The 12,978-nt window shown below is 45.4% G+C and overlaps 1 protein-coding gene across 1 annotated transcript; it reads right to left on the reverse strand.

The window, feature by feature from the left end:
* Positions 1–6,177: 6,177 nt before the first annotated feature.
* rtn4r (reticulon 4 receptor) lies at positions 6,178–10,961 on the reverse strand. Its single transcript, XM_063034064.1, has 2 exons — positions 10,542–10,961; positions 6,178–8,210 (listed from the first exon to the last, which is right to left on the reverse strand). Exons 1-2 carry the CDS (start codon positions 10,552–10,554, stop codon positions 6,775–6,777), a joined length of 1,449 nt encoding a protein of 482 aa, XP_062890134.1. The 5' UTR covers positions 10,555–10,961; the 3' UTR covers positions 6,178–6,774.
* Positions 10,962–12,978: the final 2,017 nt, after the last annotated feature.

Raw genomic sequence — 12,978 nt, forward strand, 5'->3', positions numbered from 1 at the left:
TGTGAGTGCCCAAGGACAGTACGTAACATTTACTCTATGGTCCCAATTCCCCATAATTGATGGTCACTGACTTTGCTTGTTATCTTTAGAGACACTTTCTCTACAGGTTCCTTTAGTAAAAGGTTTTGTGAGCCCTTACGAGTTCTCCATGCATTCCTTATGTTCTCTTCTCTCTCTCTCTTTGTTGGAAGGGACCTATCAATGCAAGGGAATGTGTTAAAAATTTGGATGGAGAACGTAGGTTGATGTTCTCTGTAAGGTTAAAGTTTCAACCTACCCGAAGCTGAACAGCGATGGTTGCTAGAGAGACAGACATAGAGAAGTGGGTGTGACTATCTGATGTGAAGAATATAGAGTCACAGAGTAATTCAGCACAGAACTAAGCCCTTGAACCCAACTCATCTGTGCCAAACAAGGTGCCCATTTAAGCTAGTGTACCACATTTGGTGCATATCCCTCCAGGGGCTCCCAACCTTCTTTATGCCGTGGACCGATACCATTAAGCAAGGGGTCCATGGTCTCCAGGTTGGGAAGCCTGTGTCTAAATCACCCCTACACTTGTACCTGCCCAATTCTCTTTAAAATTGTATCATTGTACCTGACTCAAGCACTTCCCCTACCTCTGGTTCCATGTGCGTATTACCCTTTGTATGAAGTTGCTTTTCTCTTCTAGTCTTAAATCTATGTCTTCTGCTTTTTGATTCCCTTTCCCTTAGTGGAAAAAAGACCGGGCGTTCACTCCAACTATGCTCCTCATGATTTCAAACTTCTCAAGAACTTTGAACGGCACAGCACAGGAACAATGTCGTGCCAAACCAGCCAAAAATTAAATCAGAAACACCCAAAGACCATTTCTTCCTACCTACACAATGTCCATATCTCTGCATCTTCCTCACTTTGGTGTGCCTATTTAAATGTCTCTTAAAAGCCTCTAATGGATTTGCCTCCAACACCGTATCAGGCAGGACATTCCTGGCACCCACCACTCACTGAGTAAAAAATTTATGCCTCACATCCCCTTGAACCTTTGCCCTCTCAGCTGCAATGCATACCCTCTGGTACCTGTAGTAGACATTTCAAGACTGGGCAAAATATATTCCCTGTCTACTCTATCTATGTCTCTATAACGTCATGTCACAGAACACGTAGGGAGATAGAACTGGAAAGAAGATTGAACAAATTGGAGTGTTGTGTTAGTCAAGGTTTAGATGTGTGTTCTGTTCTTCTTAATTCACTTCCTTGATTTAACGGGGCGAGATTATTCTCCAGTTCACCTCAGTTCACCTTCGGGCCACTTTGGCTTCAGTAAAAGATTTCTGTCTCCCATCAACAAGGAAATTAATTGTCCTACTTGGTTTTACAGTCAAACTCTGCATCGTAGAAGAGAAGGGATCGTTGATAAGTCTGCAGTCCCTTTCTTTCTCCTTTGTCCTCTGTCGGTAGACAGTTTCAGAATTCAATAGACATCGTGCTTACAAACATGTCTTTAAATAACGGAGCTGTGCGCATCATCAGCACACCCACTCAGCCTAATTGCTCGGGAAATCCGGAAACGATAATAGAGTGGCTGGGTTAAAGAGGCTCTTGCAAATGCGCTGCAGCAAAATCCGTCTCTAACGCCCACGCTCCCAATATACTGCACAGTAGAATTACACTCCCATTATATTGGAGGTTATACAACAGGATGAATACACGGGAATCCCATCATTCTCTCTAATACAAGTGGGTAGACAGGCGCCTGTAAAACTTGTGGACTAGATTCCATCCGCTTTTGTGTTAACATTTCACAGACAGGCACATGATAGGATTTGGCTCGATGAAACATTTTTTTAGCCTGTCTGTTGTGTTTGCTATCATTGTTCGCCATACACGACTGTAATGTTACATTCTAAAGAAGGCAGATATTACAAATTACTGCATTGCAGCAAAATGCAGGGAAGACAGATTGTTTGTAAAGTAAACTAGAATTTTGTGACATGTATGGTTTATTTTATATCTTATGACTTGCCGATATCTTATTTGGATGGCTGTACCTGACACAAATTTACTATTTTAGACTAAACTTAATTAAAAGCCAGATACATAATTTACTTGCCAATCTATTGGACGACAATTTAAAAAAAAACGCCAAATCCACTGTGGTGCTCGAGGCCCGTACATTTAAATAAAATTATGTTATCTTTATTATACATAACGTTCTTCTTTTGAGCAGAAGACGAGCTCAGATTCACCTTTGTGCCTTCCCCAGCTGTCAGTGGCACTAATTGGCAAGGGCACTTATCCTGGCATCATATTTTCGCCACGAGTCGTAAACGGTGCGAGATGCTGAGGCGTCACTGCATTGCTTTCTGCGGGCTGAATTCTTTCTCAAATGCTCTTAATCGCCAGGGGTTCGTCGACGGTTCATCTTTAGTGTTATTAGCAAGCTTTGATACAAAATAAAGGCCATTTTGCATCTTTGTTTTCATGGGAAACCATTGCCTGTCGTTGACTGACCCCCTCCCCACCCCCCACCCGTTCTGCTGGGAGAGTTAGAACCGAAGACAGATGCTCCTTGAGGCCGAGTAGTGAGAGAGGTGCACTGATTGCCGGGTGATACCTTGACAGTGAGAGCTCCTGGGTTTCGCAGACGCGGACCTCATAATATAAAGCTCATTGTAAGCAGCTGCCGCGAGTGAAACATGTTCAAACGTGTGTAAATCGGATACTTCTATCAGTTGGAGCTGCTCTCTGGTCTGCAATGTGCTAGACTCACCAAAATAGAAGAGTGAAAAGGCAGATTGGGCCTTAATATTCTCAAGGATGTATTAACGCGATGTGAGTCTGCCTGGCTGGCTTCCTGCTGCGCCAACCAGAAAGAAAGCTGCCCATGGATATTCGCCACCTCATCTCGCTCCCCATTCCCAACCCCTTGCCGTCCGCTTTTATTCCGGGCCTACCTTTTTTCATAAACCATAGACCAATACCATTAAGCAAGGGGTCCGTGGATCCCAGGACGTGAACCTTGGCGTCGAAGTGTCTTTTATAATTATATTCTTTTACCTGCCTCAATACTTCCTTTGCCAGCTGGATCCCAAACAAGAGCTGCAACTTAACTTTAAGATTATTATTTTCATTATTTATTCCAACCAACCAATCCGAGCCTGCCTGCGTTCCCAGCAAATAAGACGACTAACTTAAATTTGATATATCAAAACTGTGCGGCATAAACATAACGTTTCTCCAGCACTGGTCAATATCGCCTAAGGCGAAAGAATATTCCCTGTTGCCGCAAAGAAGACCGCAGAATTGTTTTGACCATGATGAAGCATTCCTCCACTTGGGGAGAGGTCAGAGCTGCAGCAACCAGATCACCAGACACAGGCAGTCAGATATCTAACTTCAACTACTTGGTAAAGTCTTGCAATGGCCGAATCTCCATTTATCGCCGATTTTAGAAACAGGCAGACTTCTTCTGAAGTCTTTGACTTTTCATCAATGTTTAATAAAAAAAATGATTAAAAGAAGTGAAATTCGAGTGGAAATATGTCCTGGCAATCTTATTAGGTTTCTTTTCCCCCCACGGTCGTTTTCCCACAGAAATTGCTGAGCAATTTCTTTGATGCGATGCTGACAAAATTGCCTGTCATTGATTTTTGATCTTATGCTGGGGCTTTTAAGTACATTTTGGGCACGCTATCTTTATGGGGGGATACTAAGGGATTGGCTTATGCCTCGAGCAGGTTAGCTGCTGAGTTCAAATGCGTGCGGCTTCCTGAATTCGGTAATACATCGTCCGATCACATCCCGCCTTACCATGACAGAAACGGTACAGATTAACTCGCCTCCTAAAAGCTACTAAATGAAAATGGTTTTCAATTTTTTAGTAACTGTTGTAATATCTCCACCTTGAATGTCACGGAGAAGAAAGACGCGTGTTGAACTCAGAACCACATAAAGCCCATTACGGTCAATTTAGTTAGGAACGGGAGTAGCCATTTCGTGCATAGCTAGCCAACAAAGCATTAGTGGGATTTATTTTTATTTTGGCAGAGTTCATTTGAGGAATTAAATATTATCCAAGAAATAAGGGGTGAATTTCTTGATCTTATTTGAAGTAATTTTCTGGGATATTTTACACGTACCTGAGCAAACAGAGGAGGCCTCTCAGATGGACAACAGGCCTTCGGTCCCATATGGACTGACGGGTCTATATTTCTCCAGTTCCAGTTTCTCCAATAAGATTTGAACCTAGAGCTTTTGCGTCATGAACCGTGATAACCCAACCGCGACAAAGAACCATAATTAAGGGCAGGCATATAAACAAAAAAAAACAACTGTTGCAACTATAGCAAGTCCAGGCGTACGGGTTTCTAAGTCAGGACATGCCACTTAGAAAGACGGTTGTGCAACGATTTAACTGGCCCATAGTCTACTCTCGCTTTTCTATAGCATCCAGTGAACAATACACTCATGTGTGACAGGTGCTTCCTGGGATCAATCGCCGGTTTGTCAAGATCTCGGCAATGAGGGCCTTTATAACTCTGCATTAAGAAAATAAAACAGTCCAGGTTACTGTCCAATGACTCTAAGTGAGTAGCATTAGATTCGTCAAGCTTCACGATCAAAACCCAGCTTACATCGCCGAAGAACAATGGGAAGTAAACCACGAGAAGGTGGACCGTAAATTGGCTGTAAGCCAAAGTCTGCAAGTGAGATGTAGTAAGAATAAAAATAGTAAAACGACAAATTCACTTACACATGTAAACGGGTTAAAAAGGCACTGCGGGCTTGGACCCGCGCCCGGCAGCAAAGGTGCCACTGGAGAGTTTAAGTTTGGCGGGGTTCAATTGCTGCAGTTGACAATATCTTCTGGGCTGTGCAAGCTAGGTGTAGTTTTGAAAATTGTATGCAGCATTATAAATGAACCTGGAATATGTTTGAGGTTAAACCAGCGGTATTCAGTTATTAGATAGCTTGAGGAAAGTAGTTTTCAAGAATGGAGAGACAGACTTCCGAGCGGACATTCTATTTCTGAGCGATGATTCTGAGGTTGTGATGGAAATGACGGAAGAGAGTGAGAATCTCACGAAGAGAGTGAGAATCAGATCTCTTTGGTTCCCTCTAAAATAAAGCCATTTCTGAGGTACAGCCCACAAAACACAACTAGACCTGCTATCCAAGGTGGTTAGTGAGGTGGCCGCCATTGCGTAAACGGAAGCACGAGTGCACCCCGCCCCGCCCCGTCATAATTCACGTTTTTTGGGCGTGGTCCGCGCTTTTCTTGTGACGCACAGAGCAGAGAATTTAAACACGCGTGGCACGGTGACTGTCATTCACTTTGGTGCATGTGCTTTTAAGAGGCTGTGAACCGCGCAAATTTTCCATTACGCGCGAACGCATGCACCGGTGCAACGCAAGTCGACCACAAATGCAAATACAGAAGATATGCCCAACATTCATTAAGGCATTACATGCAATAAAGGGAAAGATTAGATTATGGTGAAAAAGTTGGTTGAAGATAAATTAATGATTTGTAAGACCGCGGGCATGGACTGGTTGAGACCAGTGCTCGGTTTCTGTACTCTACCTTGTATTTTAAAGTAATATGATCGTTACTGGTGCGTCTACAATTCACCTGATACTAACAATTAAAATAATGTGCCAGGAAACTGTTACTGGAGGTGCGGGGGAAACGGAGTCAAACAGTTAAATTCAAAGCGGGGGTGGGGACGGGGAGGGAGTGAGGACCTTCTCGGTTCATTCGGCGCCAGCTTAGCAGTCGGTTTGGGCTGCACCCTAACAAAAAGACGAGTCCCCTCCACCCTCGGTAACAACGGCTGCATTCAGATAACCGTCCGATCCTAGTCACCTCTCTCCGCGGTTTAAGTTTAATTAAAGCCATGCATCTTATATTTTCATAGTTATTTTTAAATAAATAAGAATGCATTAGACATGTTTCGATAACGTAATGTAAAATAATATGTTTCATCTCTACAGGTTTTAATTTGCAAAGATTTTGATCTTTAAATAAGAACGATCGGCTCCGTTGGTGCACCCGTGGTTAAAATAATTTACAACTTTGGAAACATTGAAATCCTACAAAATCAAAATCGCTAATCTTCGTTTTGTTGCACAAAGCGTTAGACGTAAAGGATATCTTAGAAAAATCTTTTTATTTTTTGTAATATATTTGAGCCTTTTACACAAGTAAAATTAAATGCGTTTTTGGCAGCATTCTGTAACAAATGCGGCGGGAGTGAGACGACAGGTCAGTACTTCAGGAACACGGAGACAAGAGCAAAATGCCCAGTGCGTCACATTCCACAAGGGAAATCAAATCAACTCAAATCAAAATCAGACAGAGGAAGGAGATTGCAAGTACCAGAACATGGATTCCCAATTATCGATTCCTCCTCAAACAGCCTTTTTTAGTTGTCGACCCTCGGCTGTGAATTTTGCTTCATGTTTGATCAGAAAATTAAACCCAGGACATTTTTTTTCCTTTTCTGCCTTTTTCTTGAAAAAGCTTGATTCACAATGGAATTTGAAAGGATGTGTGTGTGTTTGTGTGTGTGTATGTTATTTTAATAATTCGGGCACATACTGTATAATTATATATACAATCTGTTTTCATTTTCGTTTGTGGTTTCTTTTGCATTTTATAAAGGCATCCAATTTGTATTCTGAATGATCAACGCTTCCTTCGATTATAATATAGTCTCTCTTCAGAATTGTCTATAGAGGCCAATGAAAGTACGTCACCGAACCGGGCCAGACCTGATGCGTTAACACTTAACAACGGCGCTCCAGTATGAAGGGAATTAATGGGATTGATAGAAGCGCTGACTTCCACAGAAGCAGTCTGCTTGATCCATTGTTGAGACGGCACTGCGAGGAATCCGCTCTGGGCTTTTTATAGCATTTTCGTTTCTTTTTAGTCGTGGGAGTTGTAGAGGAATCTAGATTGTTCAATAATTCTGGACTCAGCATGACTAACGATTGGTCTATTTTGGCAGAGAAAGTCCCCATGGGAGCATCGCTCAACCCATTTTTGTAGGTCCCGTTTTTTGATAGATCGTTTTCGGCGTATCTAGTCTTGGCTATGTTCTCTTTGTCCTTCAGTGGGTTATTAGTGGAGCCTCTGCTGTTGTAGGAAGAGGGGGACGATTTGTCTTTGGTGTAAATTATGGAGGATTGATCCGGGTCCGGTTGACAACACTTGATGGAACCATCTCTGGAATTCAGTGGGGGTTCCACGGTTGGCAGTTTATCAGACCTGGTTCTTGTACTGAAAATACTGGTCCGGATCTGGTTAGAAGAATCTAGGCATATTTCCAGATCGCGACTACTGAGCGTTTTAAGGTCGCTGTTAGCCAGGCGGGCGGGGATATGGCACTCCAAAACCGAACTTGATCCGCGAAAACGCCGGAACCATTCCCAAAGTGATTTGGCTCGACAGTCGCAGATCCATTGGTTTCCATTGAGTCGGAGGTACTGGAGTGACACGAGGGGGTCCATGGTCTGTCCAGTCAGCACGGTGAGGTTATTATGAAAGAGATACAACATCCCAAGTTTGCCCAGGTCGTGGAACGCTCTCCGGTGCACCACGCTAATTCGATTCTCATGCAATAAAAGTTTGTCCAAGTTGCTCAAACCCCGGAAGACGTTTTCCGACAAACCTTTGATCCTGTTGCCGTGCAAGAACAAGGAAGTGAGATTGGCTAAGTCTACAAACAGGTCATCTCGCAATCTCTCCAAGGCGTTTCTCTGCAGGTACAGATACTGCAGCGAGCCAAGCCCCTTGAATATGCCCTTCGGTAAGTCAGACAGACCACATCTGTGGAGGTGCAAAGTGTGAAGACGCGTCAATCCTTTGAAAACAGTTGGAATCAGATACTTGAGATTAATATTTTCTCCAATATCCAACTCCTCCAGGCGCTCCAAGCCATCAAAAGCCCCGGATTGTATAACGCTGATGTTGTTGGAGTGAAGCCACAGTACGGTCAAGTTCTGGCGAGAGCTGAAACTGGAGGAGCTCACCAAGGGGATCTTGTTGTTCTGGAGAAAGATCCGTTGGCTTCTGACTGGGATCCCTTCGGGGATTGACTGGAAACCCTGCTGTTGGCAGCTGACTGTCATGGGCTCCGTGTAACACGTGCAACCCTTGGGGCAGGGCTCGGCTTTGGGGAGATAATGCAAGCAAAGCGCTAGAAAGAAGAGTCTGTTCCCTGCGAAATAAAGACAATGGTAAAGTCAATTCGACTCGCACATGAAATTTGTTTAGCATTCAAATACATTGTGTTATGGTCATCAGTCTGCAGGAGAGGGGGGCTTGGGCTACCGCTTACTGCATCAACTGTTGTCGGTCAGCTCTAGCTCTAGGAAGACTTTGCTGTTATATGATGGCCATCTGCATTTCACCATTATTAATCCAGATGGCCAATGCCGCTTTTTATTGACTAATGCCATCAGTTCTCTGCTCCTGAGCGTGTTAACCCATTGAATTCTGCGGGATAATTCATCTTCAATATGATTTCCAACAACCTCTCTTTCTCGCTCACACAGGGCGCATGCTAATTGCACAAGATTAGCTGCGTACGGAGCTTTAACTCAATATATTGGCATACTTGAATATGGGAAAATAAAAACGGCAGATGCAGGGAATCTGAATACATTGGCACGCGTTGCTGACATTCAGCAACAGCAAAAGCATTCCGCCTTAAGCAAAAAAGCACTGGAGTGGATCCAACTGCCGGATTCCACCCCACACTCCCCGCCCCGACACAGCTATCACCTCCACCTTGCCTGCCCTTCCTGAGACGAGAGCTGCCAAAACTATTCCGCGTATAGCGTGAACCTAACTCATGAATAAGGACAATAAATCCCAGGGCCGGAGGTGAGTTGTGGGTAGGTGGGCAGGGCAGGGGCTTTGGAGATGAGGGGTGTCTCCGTCCTCTATGTGTGGATCCCCTATGACAGAAACTTACAGCAGGTTGCGACTGTCCTCGTCTCTAAGTGCGAGAACGACTTAGGAGCGAGTGCAGAACTGCGGGCAGAGCTAAAACTCTGGCAGACTGAGAGATACGGGTCCACCGTCCAGCCTCCCTGAAACAATCCCTTCTTCCCGGAAATAGTCGTTACATTCTTTTTGCAATCAATCTAAATCTGACAGATTTTTTTTTAGATCATTCACTTCACTCTTTACAATGAGAAGCTACTAAATCGCACCTCCAGTTCACGCTGTCTGGTGATCTCCGCTTCTATCTAAAACAAGAGAAAATCTGCAGATGCTGGAAATGTGTATACTGCTCGGCTTCTATATTTGAATCTATGCTCGTTTTCCCTCGTTAGCCACTCGACCTCTATCAATCCCATTTTTCCTCTGCGTGTGTCCCAATTCCTCTTTCCGAACTCCCTCACTAACTAGTTTCTCTTTTCTATTACGCCTGTATCTTATGCCCGTTTACATTTCAATCTCTGTACGTATGGTGTTATTCATTATCTGTTCATCTTCTCCTCTGACCGGTTTAGATTGCACATCTTCAACCATTTAACTTCAATCACCCCATCCGTCTGTTTTCTTTCAGCCGATTCCTTTTCATACATGTGTATCTTCAACTAACTGGTCACGGCGCTCTCTGTCCTTTTATTCTGCTCTAGACTCTGGGCATCTCTAATTAGCATTATGTCCATCTTGGAATCGTTATTGCTTGCGCTCTTGCTACCTCAGTGTGCACTGCTCTCCTCTTCACCCCTCCCCCCATTCCTTCTCTGTCCTCCACATCTGACGATATTTCTGTCGCGCCCCTGGTTTTCGTTCTGTCTCCTCACTTCCCTGGTGCTGCATGCTTTACGCGCGGGACTCGCCGCACAACTCCATCAGCCCCCATCGCCCTTTTCTGTCCCTGTCTAAAGGCGGTCCCGAGGGCTGGCATAGAGACGGCAGTGGAAACTTTTAGGTACCAAAGCACCTGGGAACTCTGACGAGCTGCGTGCTGCATAATGAAATATCACCGAGTCTAGTAAATAGACAGACGGGCCTCTCCGGCATCCTGTCCAATCGCACAACCTTGGAATTTCATATTCGCCGTTAATTATACAAGAGATCAGAGCCATCTCCAGGCACGACCGGATGGATGGGGTTCCCAGCTCTGCTTTTCCCTCAATTTATTCCCCTAATTAGCATCGTGCACAACGGAACTTTTCTTGAACAATACATCTAACTTTTCATCAGGGAGTATTCGAGCCCAGGGGAGACTTATTAATTATTCCGTAGACGCGGTTCCTACCAGAGCGGGTAATAACTCCTGACATATTGAATGTCAGTTCCTGCATTAAATCACCCATCCCTTCAAACCGCGGCGTTCACTTCCTCGTCCGTACTTTCAGAAAGTGAAGAGCTGTTTCCCATTTTTAACCAGCTTTTACAAGAGCGAATTTCTGTCATCGTTTAATGCTGTACGGAGCAAATAGATTTTCGGCTGGCAATGAAATAATAATAAGCACTTTTTGCGTGGTGCTAGAGAAAGTTGTAGTTTGAGGTCTGATATCTCTCCTACCTTCACCCATCATCTCCTTAGCGAACTCGTTGCAGCTTCGTTGCTTTCCAAAAGGCACGGCTGTTCCGCTGCGCTGGGCGGTGGTGAGCCCTTTTCTCTAAAACCCTCGGAGCCAACACGACCCGGAGAAGTGCGGAGAGAAAGTTAAACCCGGTGCGTGCGTCTTTCGGCAGCTTGGAGAGGGAGCTCTCCCGGTGTAAGCAGCATTACTCATGGGGAAGGGGCAGGATCCACACTCAGCATCCCAATCTGTGAGCATCAAAGAGACCCAGAAGTCAGGGAAGTCCGATCCATGAGTCCCGAGGAGTTCTGAAGGAGGAAGGTAAAAGGGTGAGCGGATAAGCCACTGCAATTCAGCTTCTTTTCTGCAGCGAAGTGAAGAGAGCTGACCCGCATTCAAGTCCGGGCGGCGAATGTCGGAAGCGCACAGCGCAGTAAGGGAATGAATGTTTTATGGAGCTTGTGGGGCGGGTTCACGTGGGCCGACGTGCCGAGAATCTGTCATCGGCAGATTGTGTGTGTGTGTGTGTGTGTGTGTGTGTGTGTGTGTGTGTGTGTGTGTGTGTGTGTTTGAGCGGGGGGAGGGAGGAAGGGAGGGACAGAAGGATGCGCCACTCCGTGAGAAACAGCAGCAAGAGAAGCTGTTTGTCTGGAGACACGGCCAGTGAGCGAGGAGAGGGCAAGGACACGCAACGAAGAAGGAAGAGAGGAGGACGGTAGATACAAGGCGCAATGTTTTCGCCAGGAAACCAGGAGGGAAGAAAGAGTTGAACCAGACCGTAGCGCGCATCGTCATATGTTCCGTGTGTATTAGAAACATGATAGTATCTGGTGTACTGTAAACTGGAGCAGGGTTCAGAGTCTGCCAGTTATCTAAAAGTTCATCTCTCCCTCCCTTTACTTTGTCAGGAAAGCCCATTGAATCCCGCCGCAGGTCGAGTACACTCCGCTGTGCATCTGCGGAGTATTAATGTAGCCATGATCCGTTAACAAGTCCGGGGGAGGTGAACTGTAGCCCAGGCAGGATTAGGCGTCTCACTCGGATCCATTTTATTCCGCGGCGCTTTACTGGCGGGCCCTGTCCATTTTGGTGGAGGTCTTGAAGTTTTGCCCGGACAGACAGTGCCTATCAAACAGCTGGGCCGTCTAACCTGAATGGTCAAGGGGCCGAGTTGAGCTCTAAATAATTCGGCAGCCTGCGTACAAGGAAATATCAGTCCTGTGCGCGACCTCTGGGACCAAAGTACAAGGCGCGTGTGAGGAGAGTGCTGCTTCCTGCAGTGACTTGCCTCTAAACACCTCGTGTGCCTCAACCAGTTTGCACTACACTAAACTGCGACTGGAAAGGACACAAACATTTCACTCCTTGAAAAAGGCTTAGTTCTTCATACCGGCGCAGTGGTTCAAACTACGCTTTACTATACAGGACAGGACAGCCGGGTTCAATTCACGTTGCTGCCTGTAAGGAGTTCGTACCCCGTGACCTCGTGGGTTTCCTCCGAGTGCTCCGGTTTCCCACCCCAGTCCAAAGACCGACAGGTTGGTAGGCTAATTGGTCATTGTAAATTGTCCCGTGATTAAACCGGAGTATTGCTGGACCACGCCGTATCTCAACAAACATTGCTGCCCAAGAGTTTCATATCTGATACACGCTCTAGGACTTAAACCCCTTCATACTACCTATAAGGCCATAAGACCATTAGACATAGGAGCAGAATTAGGCCATTCAGCCCATTGAGAATTCTCTGCCATTCCACCATGGCTCTCAACCCAATTATTATCTCTCTCACCCCCATTCTCCCACCTTCTCCCCTTAACTTTTGACACCTTTAATAATCAAGAACCTATTAACTCCACTTTAATTATATCAAAGTCTTGGCCTCCACAGCTGTCTGTGGCAATGAATTCCACAGATTCATTGCCTTGTGGCTAAATAAGTTCCTCTTTATCTTTGTGTTGGGCACGTGGCCAAGTGGTTAAGGTTTTCGTCTAGTGATCTGAAGGTCGCTAGTTCGAGCCTGTGGCAGTGCGTTTGTGTCCTTGAGCAAGGCACTTAACCACACATTGCTCTAGTGTCTGTGTGAGGAGTGGCGCCCCACACAGACTTCCAACTTGCACCTTGTAAAGCATGAAAATGCCCAACGCAGGCCTCTCATGGCATGAAAATGCCTAATGCACGCAGGCCTCTCATGGTCTAAGCTGATGTTCCTTCTCCCCTCCCCTCCCCTTACCTCTGTTCTAAGGTATTCTGAGGCTGTGGTCCTAAACTCCCCCACTATAGGAAACATTTTCTCCCTACCTACTCTATCCAGGCCTTCCAATAGTTGATAGGTTTCAATGAGGTCTCCTCTCATACTTCTAAATTCCATTGTGTACAGGTCCAGGTCAATTAACCTTTTCATTCCAGGGATCATTCTCATGAACCTCCCCTGGACTC

The sequence above is a fragment of the Mobula hypostoma genome, chromosome 27, assembly GCF_963921235.1.
Source record: "Mobula hypostoma chromosome 27, sMobHyp1.1, whole genome shotgun sequence".
Classification (NCBI taxonomy): domain Eukaryota; kingdom Metazoa; phylum Chordata; class Chondrichthyes; order Myliobatiformes; family Myliobatidae; genus Mobula; species Mobula hypostoma.